At 34.1% G+C, this 18,453-nt stretch overlaps 1 protein-coding gene across 3 annotated transcripts in view; it reads right to left on the bottom strand.

The window, feature by feature from the left end:
* The window catches only part of LOC127155029 (cadherin-11), a 97,257-nt gene that overhangs the window by 55,268 nt on the left and 23,536 nt on the right, over positions 1-18,453 (bottom strand). For all 3 annotated transcript variants that reach the window (XM_051096970.1, XM_051096971.1, XM_051096973.1), the window contains 2 exons: positions 2,453-2,747; positions 2,184-2,303 (listed from right to left, as the gene is read on the bottom strand). In XM_051096970.1, coding sequence (XP_050952927.1) covers positions 2,184-2,303; positions 2,453-2,747 — 415 coding nt within the window. The remainder of the gene's footprint in view (positions 1-2,183; positions 2,304-2,452; positions 2,748-18,453) is intronic.

Below are 18,453 nucleotides of genomic sequence, written 5' to 3'. Positions count from 1 at the left end.
CCTGAAATTCTTTCCTCAAAAACCATAATTTCTACACGACTTCCAAAGCACAGTATGCTGAAAAGAGTATGCCAAAAGTCCCCGGATGGTCTACTATTTCAGGTTGATTTTTGAAGTTTTTGAAGTGTGGATCCACTCTAATGGCTAATATTGCCGATTCGGTCCATAACTACAAACACAAATAAAATGCATTAAAAAACTACAAACATGACAGATGGTGTGCTAACAGCGGTTAGGTAGAGATGTTTAGAAAAAGGGATTTGAGTTACTAATAATCAACATTGAACCAGGTAAAAAATATTTTTTGTAATGTTATCTGTGTTATATTTCATCTGCAACAGCAATGTGAACTTTTATAAACATCCGTTTGGTCGTTAACTTTTAAATGCATTATTATGCAGAAAATATGAGCAGAGTTTTTGCCATTAAAAAGCCGCGACTGGCAGATCAACGTGATACTTCTTTTCTCTCCAATAGGGTAGGAATTTAAATAAATAAAATCACAATGATGTTAACTGTGACAAGATGATTGACAAGCCAGTTTATAGTAGCTGGGTTCCCATCCAAAGTTGTGAATTTGCAAAAGTTGAAAAACATTTGTGAATAAGCAACATTTCCATCTAATAAGACAAGGAGAACAAAATTGTCACTTCCCAATAAACTGACACTGTATAATACTAAGAAAGGTAGGAGAAGCCACTGAATATAGTCATTTTCGTATATAATAAATGTCTTGCTCCTCAGAGCGAGCAGATGAAACACAATAAATGTGATCATTTCTTTTGGAGGTGGATGCCTGCTGTTTGGGAACACAGTCGTGTAAGACCCTTATACTCACTTCTGCTGTAAGTGAAGTTGGTTCATGAATGATTCGCACGAACATAGATGGATATATGTAGATCAGGAAGCGCATTCCCTTCACAAACAAAAGTAATCCACTGCATCTTCAGCGGCTCAGATGTCGGGAGTAAATGGCGACGTCTCTGTTTCAGCATCGACCGGACTGTTACTGCTCATTTAAGGCGGGTCTAAGGTAAGACGGCGTGTCGTCACACAGACAAGATGCTGAGAATGGCTTGATTTGAAAAAGGGGAAATTATTTTTACAGATTAAATAAAATCCACCGGGTGGATTTTTATCATTATAGGGTGGTTGTGTACACCCACTGCCAACACACATTTATGTTCAAACAACATGTAAAAGTGAACTTTGCATCCGATGACCCCTTTAAGGGCGTAGCAAAGTAGGCACATTGGGACGCAGCATTATATTATCCCAATTCCGTGGGAAAACCGTGGACACTGCCAATAGTATTTCGACACCCCGGCTTGCCAGTTGGTGGAAAACACAGCGTATGGGGCCATTACACACAAAATGCATCTTTGCATCTGAAAACATGAGACTCAGGAATGACTCAGCACTCAGGAATAGCTTTTAAAGGACTGAATGCCTCCTTTGCCATGTTGTCGTCAAATAAAACAATTGTAATGCCAACTTGCTACTGTAAACAAAAGCTTGCCACACTTCCACACCTCCAGGAACTGGCATTGATGAGCAGCGGTAAAAGTTTTTAAAAATTAATTTAACTTGCCACAATGTCTCAAATACGTGGCACTCGTGTGTGAGATACTGCAAAAGAGGTAAGACACAAGCTCAACGATCATACACGTCCGTCAGATGCGTGTTAACATAGAAAAACAATGGAAAAGTTGCACACTGGAATGGAAAAGTAATGCAGCCATGAAAGCCAGCAAACTAACTGGTTCAGAGATTCAGCATTTATCTACAAACCTATATAACCAGAGCCATATTAAAACAAGGAAAAATCAACTCATCAATATACAGTGTAAGGCTCGTTGCCTTTCATTGTCAGTTGCGCTTGTTCCTATTGCATGTCCTCAATATGGCAACCCACGTGAGAGCTGAGTCTAAAGATAAGGAGTGGGAGAAACAACTCTCTTCAATATTTTACATTTGGAACGCAGTACCAATTTCAACCATTAGCTGTCAATATTATATACCACACATTTGATGCCAAAAGAAGGTTTGCGTTGATTCAAGCTGTTAGTAAAATGAACCTTTATAAACTAACCTTGAGTGTCTCTATGAAATACATTTCATCACCCTTTAAAAATGAAAAATATTCCATTTCTAATCATAGAGAATATAACCCGAACACACACCTGACTGCGGGTCCACGGTGAAGTACTGCTGGCCTTGAATCACTGAATACACAAGTTTGGCACTATTCCCATACGTTGGATCATCAGCATCTGTGGCTGTCACTTGAATAACCGATGTGCCTAGGGACAGAGAGGGAGAGAGAAAGACAAAATAAGAGATATTTCTGACAAAGTCAGGGTTCAGTGAGCATGTGACCCTCCGTCTTTTCTTCCAAACACAGCTGACAGCAGTCAGAGGGCATTTGCGTGTATGCAGCCGAGCGCAGTACCGATGTTGGCCATCTCAGGAACAGTGGCGCTGTACGGGCCGCCCTGGAACACAGGCGGGTTGTCGTTGATGTCTTGCACACGGATGATGAACTGGGATGAAGGCTCCAGGGCTCGGCCGGTCTGTCGGTCTGTTGCCGTGGCGATAAGGCGGTACTGGTCCTTCTCCTCACGGTCTAGGGGTTTGGTGACGTGGATATTCCCCGTTCTGCTGTCTATGACGAACACCGAACCGGCCCCCTCACCTTTTAATATGTATTTGGTTCGTCCATCACCTCTGTCCACACTCGAATGAAGCTGGAGGAATGAAGAAAAGATAGAAAAACACAAAATATGTCAAATTCTCAAAGTCATAATCCAATTCCATTTCTGTGGAGCCTGTATGTACAGTATGAAAGGAACTCATAATGCTATACTTTTTAAAATATAAAATGTATTAAATTATAATAATTTGGCTAAATACTTCAGCCAAATAAAATATTTTAGCACAAATAAATAAATTTTGTTCGTGCAATTAATTAATTAATAATTTAATTCAATAATAGAATTATGTTTATACATATTATTCTTGACTGCTTAAAGAATTAGTATAAAGTATTAGTATAAAGATGATAGTGATTCAGTAATAATATTTAATATAATTTTTTATTTTTATTATTCATATTATATTAATATTCATTTATTAATTAAATTTAATTAAATTAATAAATATTAATTAATTAATTAATAACGATTTATATGCAACATTAATATTTTAGATTAGTTTAAATTAAATATTAATTAAATAACTTAATTATCTTCAAACACATATTATTCTTGACTGGTTAACAAATTAGTACCACATAAAAATGCTAGTGATTCAGTAATAATATTAAATATTAATTTATAATTAAATTAAATATTTTAATTATGTTAAAACAAATATTATTCTTGACTGCTTAAAGAATTAGTACCATATAAAGATGCTAGTGATTCAGTAATAATATTTAATATAATTTATCATTTATTATTATTCATATTATATTAATATTCATTTATTTAATTAAACATTAATTAAATTAATAAATAATTAATCAATTAATTAATAATGATTCATATGCGACATTAATATTTTAGATTAGTTTATATTAAATATTAATTAAATTAAATAATTTAATTATGTTCAAACACATTATTCTTGACTGGTTAACAAATTAGTAGCATATAAAGATGCTAGTGATTCAGTAATAATAATATTTAATATAAATATTCATATTTTTAATATTAAATATGACTTAATAAGTAAATAAAATATTTGAATTATGTTCAAACAAATATTATTTCTGACTGCTTAAATAATTATTAACATATAAAGATGCTATTGATTTAATAATAATATACCATTTTAATATTCATATTATTAATATTAAATATGAATTAATTAATAATTAAATAAAATATTTTAATTATGTACAAACGCATTTTTCCTGACTGCTTAAAGAATTAGTATCATATAATGATGCTCGTGGTTCAGTAATAAAAATATTTATTATTCATATTAAATAAATTAAATTAAACAATGTTTAATTAATAAGTAAATAAAATATTTGAATTATTTTCAAACAAATATTATTCCTGACTGCTTAAAGAATTAAAGATGTATAAAGATGTATAAATAAACAATGATTAATTAATAATTAATTTTTAAAAGTTATTTAATTTTCATATTATCTATAATTTTTTGCTGTGTGCTGTCATTTGATATTAAGGGTGACTGAACATTCAGACTCGAATGAAATTCAATATTATAATCAAGTATTTCTCAACATAAATATATTAATATAATATAATTTATAGTCATTTTTGCAGCTTATTACTGTGTGGACATATACCATTAAAAATGTGTGGTCAATATGATTTTTATTCATTTATTTATTCGTTCATTAAATTAATAATAATTTTATTCAGCAAGGATGGATTAAATTGATCAGAAGTATCAAAATGTAAAAAATAAAAACGTTTTGAAGATTGATAATAATCCTTTTTTTAGCAGCAAATCAGCATATCAGAATTATTCAGTGTTGCATCACATGAATAAATTACATTTTAAAATATAGTAAAATAGAAAACAGTTAAATTGTAAAAAATATTTTACAATGTTATAATTTTACTGTATATTTAATCACATAAATGCAGGCTTGATGAGAATTAGAGATTTCTTTCAATAAAAAAGTCTTACCAACCCCAAACGTTTAAACAAATTTTTTAGCCACATACACATATGCATTTCTTATTCATAAATATTTGCTGCATACCTGAAATATAGCAGGTAGATCTAAAGTAGACTTTGAAATATGAAAAACAATATCCCTTAAATGTATAATGCATTTTATACACAGACACCACAGAAGGTGTTACCAAAAATCTAATGCTACTTTCTCACTCGGCTAATATTTCTTTTCTAAAAACACCCCGTGAAGATAATGACTTAAGAGACCGGCCGGTTCCATGTGAATAAATAACTCCATGAGGTAATGAGATGTGTTTGTTGTTTCCAGTAACTGAGATCCTCTAAGGCCAAACCACACAAATTTAATATCCGAGTATAAAAAATGATATTGCAAAAAACTGTCTGTAATAAACGAGCGGCTTCCTAGTTTTTGCAGCCATTACTAATAAAAAGGCATTTCCCTTTTAATACTTTCCGACAAAGTCATAATTGCTGTGGTTGAGCTCTGGGCAGGCAGACTAATCCAGGATCACTGTGAAAGGGCACCTTTCACCAGGGGCTAAAAAAGACCTCTGTATCCAGATATCCAGCGCGCCTGATACGAGGAACACCAGGTGTTTTTGGACAGATAGGGGGCTGATGATTGGCCGGGCAGAAAATTCATTAGCTCAGCCGACCAATAAGGTCACAGGGGAGCTGTGAGGAGCATGAATGTAAATGTGCCAAATAAACCTGTATAACCAAACATGCTTTGGCTACGAAGAAAACAATAGAATTCAAGCTGCACAGTGTTCAGCGCATACTGCAGTCTGTTCATTTAAATATGGAAACATAACACAGCCTGTCATCGCCGCAAATAAATAATGAAAACTGGAGCTATTTTGCATTTTTAATCCAGAAAATCGTTTTAACTCTTGGCAGTCTGGTTAAATAATGATTCATAATGACATAAAAAATCATGGTTGATATTAGTCAATATATAGTTATTTGTTTATATATGCTACAAGAAGACTATAAAAAGGCCTAAAATGCAAAAGGGCTTCACTGACACAACATGGGCATAAAAGAATCACTGAATCATTTTTTGAATAGGTTGTTTTGTATAACCTTAAGGAACAGACCAATTCACTAAATTTCATTGCTACGTACAAAAGACGTTTTTAATTATTCTCTTTTGACTAGCAGAATTCGCTAGCTTTAAAAACAGTAGCATTTTAAACATCAAATAAAGTATCATATCATGAAAAATATCATTGGAATTTTTAATTAAAGTTGTGACTGAATAGTTAATTACAAAAAAAAGTTTAAATTGAATTACTCTTGAATTACCTGGTTTAAGCTGGCTTCTAGAAATGACTTGAATTAAAATAAAATAAAATAAAATAAAATAAAATAAAAATAAAATAAAATAAAATTTAAAATTTGCTGGACAATTTATGGGCATTACTTCAAATCAAATCAAATAACTGAGTGGTAAATTACTGTACAAGTAGTGATTAAAAATGGTTTTTAGCTGGACCATTTATGGTTGTTACCTGGTTTAAGCTGGCTTCTATAAATAAATAAATAAATACATTTAATTGCCTTTTTAAAAATAAATTTTATGAATTAAATAAATACTAAATATGGTTTCTAGATGGACCATGCATGGTTGTTATCTGGTTTGAGCTGACTTATAATAAAATAAAATAAAATAAAATAAAATAAAATAAAATAAAATAAAATAAAATACAATACAATACAATACAATACAATACAATACAATAAAAAATGAAATAACTGAATGTTCATATACAGTACAAATAGTGATTAGAAATTTAATTGGCTTTTTTTAAATAAAATAAAATACAATAAAATAACTGAGTGGTAAATTCAAAATGTCATTGCTTTTATATGGTTTCTAGATGGACCATTTATAATTGTTATCTAGTTTGACCTGACTTTAAAATAAAATAATATAAAATAAATCAACTGAATGGTCAATTACTGTACAAATAGTCATTATAAATTTAACTCCTTTTTTAATATGTGGTTTCGAGCTGGACTCTTTATGGTTGTTATCTGCTTTGAGCTGGCTTAAATAAATAAATAAATCATTAACTAAATCATAAAATAAAAGAAGTCATAACTGAATTTATTTTATTTTAGATTTTATTATAGCTGGACCATTTATGGTTGTAAAATATAAAATAAAATAAAATAAAATAAAATAAAATAAAATAAAATAAAATAAAATAAAATAAAATAAAATATTAATTACTGTCACAGTACTGAACAAATGTACTGAATTGCTGCTTTTAGCTCTGCCCCAACAATGCAGGCCTACAAAAAGCAGTATTGTACATTGAGGCTACTTAAGTGGGCAATATCTGTTTATCTGCACACTGCAGATGTATGCTAGTGTTGTGACATAACCGTTCTCTGGATTTCTCCCCTCACCTACACACACACACACACACACACACACACAATGGCAGTCTACATGTCCATCTGTGTTTTCCTCATCTTCTCCTCTCAGCTGTTTGCCTCTCACCCTCTTTGTCCATCTGTTTCACACTCTCCCTCTCTCTCTCTCTCTCTCTGTCTTTCTGTTTGTCCATCTGTTTAACCCCCATCTAACACCTCTCTGTCATGTTTATCCATCCATCTTCCAGTCTTTATGGAAGCCCTCACGTTTTCGACAGCTAATATTCCGCCTTTGTCTGCGTCTGTAAGTGTGTGTGAGGGAGGAGAGGAGAGTTTAACGAGAATTAAGTTATTATTTCTAAGCTGGGTCAGGGTGAGAGAGAGAAAGTGAGCTGACGGCCAGCTAGAGAGAGCTGAAGGGATTATTCATCCTTCAGTCGGGTCTCTTTCTCCGTCTTATCTTTGTCTTGTTCTCACAGCTTTTTGGAGTACTACTTTAGTACAGAGGGAGTGTGTGTGTGGTCAGAAGAAGGCTTTGCAGTGGTTTCCCATCCTGTGATCACGCTAACGCTCGGCATGCTGGGAAACTGAAGTGGGTTGAGGGAGCTTGTGATTAAAGGAGCTCTTAGGTTCTTTCCTCCTGCGTCTAAAATCTCTTCCCCCTGCTTTTAGTCTTAAAACAGTGACAACTTTGTCTTTTTCCTTTCTTTTTCAGTTCTTTGACTTTCTCCCAACCCATTTTTCTCAACTTTTTAGACTTTCAGATTGCGTTTTAGACTCTCAACTGCCAAGGTGTCAAACACACTCCCACATCTTCAGCACAAATATACAGCAAGTGCAGACATACAATTCGCCATGTGGTGCACATATACTAGATTGATACTAGATTGATAGTGGCTAGTCTTGACTGTCGCGTACATTATGCAGCTTATTCTATTTTTTGTATATATATATATATATATATATATATAATATTAAAAAAATAAATTATAAAATAATAATAATACTAAAAGGAGTGCAAAATTGGTAGCTTTGAACATAAAAAGTTTAAGCTAAAAAATTTAAATTTACAAAAAAAAGATAAAATAATAATACAATTTCAATACAATATTATCATTATTATTGTTGATATTAGTACTATTTGTTTTTATTAAATGATCTGTGCTTTTCATATAAAAAGTTAAAGCTAAAATGTTCAGATGTTTAAAAATTAAAAGTAAAGCTGAGATAAAATACTAATAGAATTTCACATAATAATAATAATAATAAAAATAACAACAAAATTAGTGCAAAAACTGGTAGGTGTCATATAAAATGTTAAAATATAAAAAAAGAGAAAAGGCCTAAGAAAAAAATAATAGTACAATTTTAAAACAACACTATTACTACTATTGTTGGTGCTATTTTTTATTTTCATTATATTGTTTTATATATATAAAAAAGTTAAAGCTAAAATGTTAAAATATTTAAAACATTAAAAAATAAAGCTAAGATAAAATACTAATAAAACTTCATGCAACAACAACAACAACAACAATAATAAATTTAAACTTAAAATATAACAAAAATAATATTATGATAAAATACTAACATAATTTCACAAAATAATAATAATAATAATAATAATAATAATACAATTAGTTCAAAAACTGGTAGCTTTTCATCTAAAAAAAAAGTTCAAGCTAAAACTTTAAAATCTTAAAAAAAAAGAAAAAAAAAGAATATATATAATTAATAATATAATGATAATAATAATATTCTATGAAGAAAATTAAAAATCAGAATGTTAAAATAAAAAATATTAATAAAAACAATAAATAAATAAATGTGCAAAAACTACTCTTATAGTGCTTTCTAGTGCTTTTTTTCTATTCTAATCTTATTATTCACTATTCATTAGGCTTGTATTACCCATTTTTTCTTGCAACACACACATAAATATATACTGTACAAGTAAATGCTTAACTTGACCTGTCTGGATAAACCGATCTGCGCATTGATCATTCCTCATTATCATGTGCATTTTCCCTCATTGCCACACAAACGCCAGCACTGTACCGCTGTGCATCTGACAGCATGGATATTTAAATCTACAAATTAGCCCTGAAAATACCTTAATACACACACACAGAGATGCATTTGCATACGTCAGACCGGAGCTGTATATTCAGAGATGGCAGCGCTCAGCCGTAGCAGAAAACGAGTGCACAAGCTGTCAGACTGTTTTAAATAAGTGAGGTAAGAACATGGATTCATAATCCCATATTAACACTCGTCCTTCTATGGAACACACGCTCGCTGGAGAAACAGCCCAGCAATAACTCACGCAGACAGATGCTATGTTTGCAATGGACTTATTGCATGTCATTTAAAAAAAAAAAAAAGCTGAATTTTCAGCATTATTACAATTCCAGCTATATGGCGTTTGTCATGCTATACTACTACTAGATCAAAAAGAAACTTGTTTTGGAAAACTACTACATTTTGAAAACAGCTGAACTGTTGTTACAGTATTGAACACATGTACAGCATTAGGACTTTTAGTTAGCTGCTCCCCAACATCGCATAGTAGTGTGTTATTGCGAATACATCCTGAGATACTCGTACTATCTACTGGTTGGTTGAAAATTTGAGAGGCATGAAGGCTTTTGATCATAATAAGAGCTCTGAGGTACGCCGAGTGCTTTTCTTTAGTGCACTCTGAAGCCATTTGTAGTCAGAGAGAGAGCATGTATGTGTGACAGTGAGAGGCAGAGGAGGAGTCGCTCTTCTGAAGCAAGAAAGGGAGAATAACACAGAACAAAGCATTCGAGTAGATCTCAAAATCAGCTCTAATAGATATTAGCACCAGTCAGAGCGGCAAGACCCCGCAGATCTGAGGAGTGTGAGAGACAAACGCATTTTTTCTGACATTAGAGAGAAAGAACGGACATGATCAGCGGGTCTGAAACTACTCAGAGATAGTCGGAGAATTTTCAACACTACCACTGAAACTAAAAACAAGTGTATAAAACCTGAAGAAAGCTCCCTGGTAGTATTTACAGTCATCTACATGGCTGTTGTACTGTGGGTCAAGCACTTCCTTGGATTGTAGAATATGAAATTTTAGTTCTTAGCTGTTAAAATAAAATACTATAGATAGATAGATAGATAGACAGACAGACAGACAGACAGACAGACAGACAGACAGACAGACAGACAGACAGATAGATAGATAGATAGATAGATAGATAGATAGATAGATAAACAGACAGACAGATAGATAGATAGATAGATAGATAGATAGATAGATAGATAGATAGACAGACAGACAGATAGATAGATAGATAGATAGATAGATAGATAGATAGATAGATAGATAGATAGATAGATAGACAGACAAAATGATGGACGGACGGACGGACGGACGGACGGATGGACGAAACAATGGAATGATGGATGGATGAACGAATGGATGGATAGATGAATGGATGGAAGGACAGACGGGAAGGATGGAACGATGGAACAATGGATGGATAGATGGATGGATGGATGAAACAATGGAACAATGGATAGAAGGATGGATGGATGGATGGATGGATGGATGGATGGATGGATGAAACAAGATGGATGGATGGAAGGATGGATGGATGGACAAAGTGATGGAACGATGGATGGATGGACAAAATGATGGAACGATGGATGACTCTATGGAACGATGGATGGAAGGATGAACGGGAAGGATGGAACGATGGAACAATGGATGGATAGATGGACAGACGGACGAAACAAATGGAACGATGGATGGATGGACGAAACGATGGAACAATGGATGGATAGATGGATGGATGGATGGATGGATGGATGGATGAAACAAGATGGATGGATGGATGGATGGACAAAGCGATGGAATGATGGATGGATGGACAAAATGATGGAACAATGGATGAAACTATGGAACGATGGATGGATGAAACAAGATGGATGGATGGACGGAACGATGGATGGATTGATGGATGTATGGACGGATGGACGAAACAATGGAACAATGGATGGACGAAACAATGGAACAATGGATAGATGGGTGGACGGATGGATGGATGGAACGATGGATGGATGGACGGACGGACAGATGGATGGATGGGTGCATGGATGGAGCAATGAATGAACGAAACAGTGGATGGATGGATGATAGATGAATGAAACAATGGAATGATGGATGGATGGATGATGGATGGATGGATGGATGGAACGATAAATGAAACAATGGAACAATGGATGGAAATATGGATGGATGGAACGATGGATGGATGGATGGATAGATAGATGGATAGAAGGACAAATGATGAAATGATGGATGGATGATAGATAGATAGATAGATAGATAGATAGATTCAAATGCTCTGTTCCAAGCTTCTACTGGCATTAATATCATGGAATGGAGCTTCATGGACTGGGCATCCATAGCTGATGAGCTGCATACACACCTCTCATCACAAAATACAATGCCAAGTGTTGGATGGAGTGGTTTAAAGCAGGCGTCCGCTGGATTTTAAAGCAGTGGAAACCTGTTCTCTGGAGTGATGAAACACACTTCTCTGGTTGCCAGTCTGATAGGTGAGTCTGGGTTTGGTGAATGCCAAGAGAACATCACCTGTCTGACTGCCAACTGTAAAGTCTGGTGGAGGAGGGATAGTGGTATGAGTCTGTTTTTTAAAGGATTGGGCTAAGCTCCTTACTTCCATTGAAGGCAAATCTTAATATTTCAGTATAACAAGACACTTTGGACAATGCTATGCTTCAAAATTTGTGGGAAGAGTCTGGGGAAGTGCACAAACCAAAGTTCATAAAGACATGGTTGGATGAGTTTGACAAACTTGACTGGCCCACAGTGATTCCTGACCTTAACCCCATCAAACAGCCTTGGGATGAACTGGGACGCCAGGACCACACAAATGCTCTACTGAATAAAATGGATGAAATTTTCCACAGAAATTCTTCCCAGAAGAGTAGAAGCTGTTATAAAGGGGGACCAGCTCCTTATTAACATTTTTTGCATTTAGAATGGGATGTCATTCAAGTCCCTGTTGGCGTAATGGCCAGGTGTCCCAATACCTTTATCCACAGATACTGTGAAGAATGAGCAGTCCACAAATTGACCATTTCAGACATTCTTTTCCTTTTGTTTACAGGCAAAATCTTGCTGACATTAGCCAAAATCTTGCTTGCGTTTGTGCAGCACCATTTCAATTTCACGTATCAGTGAGGATGTCAGAACGTGATGTGATTGATAAACATAAAACGCTGCCAATCGTGAGCTGTCTAAAGACAGATTTCATTCAGATTGACATAAAGACACACAGTGATGTCGCACAGCCTGCCTTGGCTTCCACCCAAAATCTCATTGGGGTGGTATCATACAATCTGACAAGCAACAGCCGCAACAGACAGAAAGCAATCACACAGTCCTCCTTGTTTCATTTCGGAAGATTGGAGCTTCTGTAATATATTTACAAAGTCGCTGACAGCGGTCCCAAACCCGACACACTGACAAATGTTCTCTGAAATTCAGGGAATTCATCCTTGAATTCCTAAGAGTGCGGAGCCGAAGACAAATTCAGCCGCGAGTGATGTGAAGTGGGAAAGATTTACACTTCCTGCAGTCAGAGAGACTTCCTGTCCTGAGGGGGTCACACAGGAGGCACGCTTGGTTGATTTTGGGAGGCAATAAAGCAAACATTGCTGTGTGTCAGACGAGGAAAAGAGCACGGCATCAAAGAGCAGCTTAGAGGAGCCTCTCTTTCTCTCTCTCTCTCTCTCTCTCTCTCTCTGTGGTGAGCTACATGAAGCCGCGGGCTGAGCGCTCTGCGTTCACGCGTGTGTGAGTTCCAGAACACAGCATGACCATGATGTCAAAGCACATTCACTGCCTATTACTCTAACCAGTCAAAACACGCACACAAACACTGACGTACACTTATTTAGAGCCGACGTGAAATCAAAATGGACCCTACTTACTGGTCCGGTCTCGTTGTGCGCCACTCAACAAAAGCTCCATCCTACATTTTTTCCCTGTTGAACAAGTTGAAATAGTAGGTCACAGTACAGAAGTGAAACTTAAGTGTATGGATTCTGACTTGCATTTTGAAATGAAATGCAAAAATAATGACATGATTGGAAATAATATGCACCACTTGCTCCTGTTACTCAATTACTATTTAAAGTTCAAAGCTTCAACTCGAATAACAGAAATAACAACAGAAAAAACATGCCAGTGATGGTGGTAAAATAAAAATATAATATTAAAAATAAATAATAATTATTTATTAAAATATAAAACATCCAATAAATAAATTAATAAATAAATTATTTTTAAATGATTGAATGATTAGATAATAATCACTCAGTAATTAAAATAGTTTTCTGTTACTATTTAAATGTTAATTTGAATAGTGTTTCTGTTTAGTGTTTCTCTCACTGCTAGTTTTACTTGATCTTAGTGCTGCGTTTGACACTATAGATCATGACATACTAATAGATCGACTACAAAATTATGCAGGTATCCAAGGGCAGGCTTTAAAATGGTTTAGATCCTACCTGTCTGATCGCTACCACTTTGTTTATTTAAATGGGGAGTCATCTCAGTTATCACCAGTAAAGTATGGAGTGCCACAAGGATCTGTTCTAGGTCCTCTACTATTTTCAATATACATGCTGCCCCTTGGTAATATTATTAGAAAACACGGGATTAGTTTCCATTGTTATGCTGATGATACTCAACTATATATCTCAACAAGACCAGATGAAACTTCTGAATTATCAAAGTTAACAGAGTGCGTTAAAAATGTAAAAGATTGGATGACCAACAATTTTCTGCTATTAAATTCAGATAAGACAGAGATATTACTTATTGGACCTAAAAACAATACACAGAATCTTTTGACTTACAATTTACAACTAGACGGATGTACTGTTACTTCCACTACAGTCAAAAGCCTGGGTGTTATATTAGACAGCAACTTGTCTTTTGAAAATCATATTTCTCATGTTACAAAAACAGCATTCTTCCATCTTAGAAACATTGCCAAGCTGCGAAACATGTGTTACCTGTTTCTGATGCAGAAAAGCTAGTTCACGCATTCATGACCTCTAGACTGGACTATTGTAATGCACTATTAGGTGGTTGTCCTGCATCTTCAATAAACAAGCTAAGATAGTCCAAAATGCAGCTGCTAGAGTCCTTACCAGGTCAAGAAAATATGATCATATTACCCCAATTTTAAAGTCTCTGCACTGGCTGCCTATTAGGTTCCGCATCAGCTACAAAATAGCACTTCTTACCTATAAGGCACTTAACGGTTTAGCTCCTGCGTACCTAACTAGTCTTCTACCACGCTACAATCCATCACGCTCCCTAAGGTCACAAAACTCTGGACTGTTGGTAGTACCTAGGATAGCAAAGTCCACTAAAGGAGGTAGAGCTTTTTCACATTTGGCACCCAAACTCTGGAACAGCCTTCCTGATAACGTTCGGGGTTCAGACACACTCTCTCTATTTAAATCTAGATTAAAGACACATCTTTTTAGCCAAGCATTCAAATAATGCATCTCATAAACTTTTTCTGCAGCTATATCTGATCAAATGTTCATTTTAATCTTTTAGCTCTGGTTTAACAAACCTTCCTTTTCTTAGTTTGAACAGCAGCTACGCTAATTATGTTCCTATTTGTTCTCTGTTTTTGCCATGGGATTGACATCCCATGGTAACTAGGAATTCACAAGCTCCAGTGTGGATCCAGAACACTTAAGAAAAGATGATGCCAACCCTTCAGAGGACTTCAGATGATGCCAACCCTGAAAACATACAGCACTACCAAATTCTGCTACAAATTTATAGTGTTCTTTGTCTGTTTGATTACATCATTAATTGATCTTTACCACACATCTCTACCATATGTACATCAAGCTACTACTACATATATAGTAAAAATGTCAATTTGGTGTAAAGCTGCTTTGCAACGATATGTATCGTGAAAAGCGCTATACAAATAAATTTGAATTGAATTGAATTGAATTGTTTATTTTATTCAATATAGCAAAAGCAAAGGTGAAATTAAATAAATAAATAATTGCATAAGTAAATAATTAAATATGTATGTATAATAAATACATATAATACTGAATTATTGAAAATTTTAATAATTGATTTAATAATTTAACTCTCTTTTTAGGTCTTTTTTTCACATTTATTTCACATCACATCACAGTAAAAATAAACACTAAAATGATAATATTAACATAATTAATATACTTATAAAATATTATAATAATTTTAATTTAATAATTAAAAAAATAAAACAATATAGTACAAGAAACAGAATTGTTATAATGACTAAATATTATGAGTAATAACCATTTAAATTCCTCACTGTACTCACTTACTGTAATTAAAATTTTCCTTTTCATTTTTTTTTCTTTTTTCATTCATTTTGCCAAAGCAGACATGCAATGGTAATTAAAATGAAAGATAAGAAAAGAAATAATAAATTAAAAGATTTTTAAGTTAATACTTTGTTGAATAGTTAAAATAATTACTTTAATAATTTAATCATCTTTTTTCTTCCCTTTTGTTTCTCACATTTATCATATCAATAAAAACAAGCAACAGAAAAATGTGGTAAAAATAAAATGATATTATAATACTTTATATATTCATAAAATACAATCATTTTAATGTAATTATAATATGATTTATAATAATTATGTAAAAATGAAATACAGCAAAATAGAGAGAATTACTATAATGACTTAATACTGAGTAACAATAATCATTTAGCAAATACGTTTTATTTTATTTTTACCATTGATTGAATATTGAGTAATAATCATTTAGCAATTCAAATGTATTTTTATTTTATTTTATTTTGCCAAATTACCTTTGCTTTGGAATTACTTTTCATTACCTTTGCTTTGGAAAAGAAAAGAAAAGAAAATGTAAGTTTTATTATTACCAAAGCATCACATTTAAACATTACAAAAAAAAAAAAAAAAAAAAAGTGCATAAATGCACAAACATACAGTTACACAGCATACACAGAAACACAATCACTTTAGGAACAGACATGTTCAGGGAATGTATCGCACTGCTTACAGACAGTGTATCGAATCTGACCACATGCTAAGAGGGGCTTCAGCTCTGCTTATGGTCCAGTGATGGGCAGGTTTGCTGCCTACACTTAAATTAAGACCCTCAGCTTAACACAAACACACACACACACACATACACACACACACAGCAAAGAGCTGCCAAAAGCTTCCAAAAGTGGCAAGCCTGAGTAAACATGCAGCGATAAACCCACCACTACAGCTCAGGACCACCCTAACCATCTCTAGCTTTCCCTCCTCAATAATAACTCGCGCTAAACAGTGTCAACTGGACGTCCAAGTATTTTTTGTTATTACTGTTATTATTTATTAAAAAGTATGCGAAATAACAAAGAGGAGCAATGCTTTAAAAGAGTTTAAATATAATATCAAATGATATTTTTAAATAAATAAATATAATTTCATCACATGATTCTGCAAGAAAACAAAAGAGCGCAAGAAAAGGCCAAAACACTGGGACATGCAAGCAAAAAGAAACATCACAAACTGCCGCCCACGTCTGCTCAACCACTTTCTCATCCAGACTTTCCAGCTCGCTTTCTTGTTCTGTGCAAAACGATCACAAGCTCTTATTCTATGTTGGTCGTTGACATGTTGTCAGCGGCTAAAGCGCTATGATTTTACCGCGGGTACAGGGTGTTATTAGACTTTATGTGAAGCAGCGGCAACAGCAATTTGATGAAAGACACCAAAGTAGACTAGAAGCGAAATTTAATGGAATAAAAACAGCTCTTCCACCAAATCATATACTGCATTATTCTAATCTCAGGCGATTGTCAAGCAACATAGCAACTATGTGTGTCACTGCAGTGTAAATGCAATGAAACCTACATGCTGTATTATGTGGTTAGTACTTTTCGAACACTATTGAAAAGAAAAACACAAAATCATTCACAGCTCTTGGCTGGAAACGTTACTGGCTTTAATAAATAATCAAAATGAACAGTTACGCCTGATGTAAAAATAGAAAGTAATTGTGATATTTGAAAGGAGACACATGGGGATTCAAGTGGCTTTATCAAATCACACAAAAACGGTAAAGGTAATGAAAATCCACAATGTACCTTCTAGCCTACATTGAATGTTTTGTTTTGCATTACTTATGGATAATTGGTGATGTTTTTATTAGCTGTTTGGACTCTCATTCTGACGGCACCCATTTACAGCAGAGCATCCATTGGTGAGCAAGTGATGCAATGCTATATTTCTCCAAATCTGTTCTAAGGAGGAAACAAGCTCATCTACATCTTGAATGGCCTGAGGGAGAGTAAATGTTCAGCAAATGTTCATTTTTGGGTCAATTATTCCTTTGCCAAGTTGCACAATCCAAAAAAAATGTACATTTGTAGGGCAGAATTGTTTAGATTAACTAGTGCGGCAGAAGTACTTGATTTGAGACACCATCTTTAACCTCAATCTGTATATCTGCAACCCATTTTCTTTGTTTCTTTTTTACCTCCTCTCAAAGCTGTTATATAAATCTCCTAATCATCCTCTCTCAGATTTGTGCTTTAATTGCTCTACTGCAGTCGTCTGTACACTAAAATGCTTCACTGTGGGAATGAAATGAATCCAATATGCAAAAAAACAAAACAAATTTAGAGACAAAAAAAAGAGAGAGAGATGGTAAAAAAAGAACGAAATATGGGAAATGATCTCTGATGAGTTTCCCAGCAGGAAAAGCCCCTCCCCGCTTCTCGTTTTCTTTCATCCACACTGTTGTACAGTCTTCTCCTTGATCTATCCCTTTCTCCTTCTTTTTGATTCTCCAGTGTCCACATTTGTTCTTTCAGAAACACCACATGCATTCTCTCCTACGCACAATCCACTAATGAGTTCAAATGAGGCAAAAAGCACATGAAACACCTAAACACACTCACGCACATATGTGCACGCTCGTCTTCTCAATAATAAATACAGACCTTGGGATCCTTGAGAAAATAAAATATTGAACAGGTGCTTCCAATATGCATATCTACACTTGGAGGATATTGTAACGTCTAAATGGACCTAAGTGTTTCCTTTGTGTTTGTAGAGCAAAGGCTGTGATGGTTATGAATCTTTTAAAGGTGAAGTGTGTCATTGTCCGCACCTCTATCACTGGCCGGATTAAAAAAAAACAGAAAGTCTATACTGCATTTCAAAGGTTTGGAGATTTTTTGAAAGAAGTTTCTTATGCTCACCAAGGCTGCATTTATTTGTTAAAAATGACAGTAAAAACTGTAATATTGTGAAATATTATTA

This window comes from Labeo rohita, chromosome 23 (assembly GCF_022985175.1).
Source record: "Labeo rohita strain BAU-BD-2019 chromosome 23, IGBB_LRoh.1.0, whole genome shotgun sequence".
NCBI classification, from domain to species: domain Eukaryota; kingdom Metazoa; phylum Chordata; class Actinopteri; order Cypriniformes; family Cyprinidae; genus Labeo; species Labeo rohita.
This window is presented reverse-complemented; position numbering and strand designations above follow the sequence as displayed.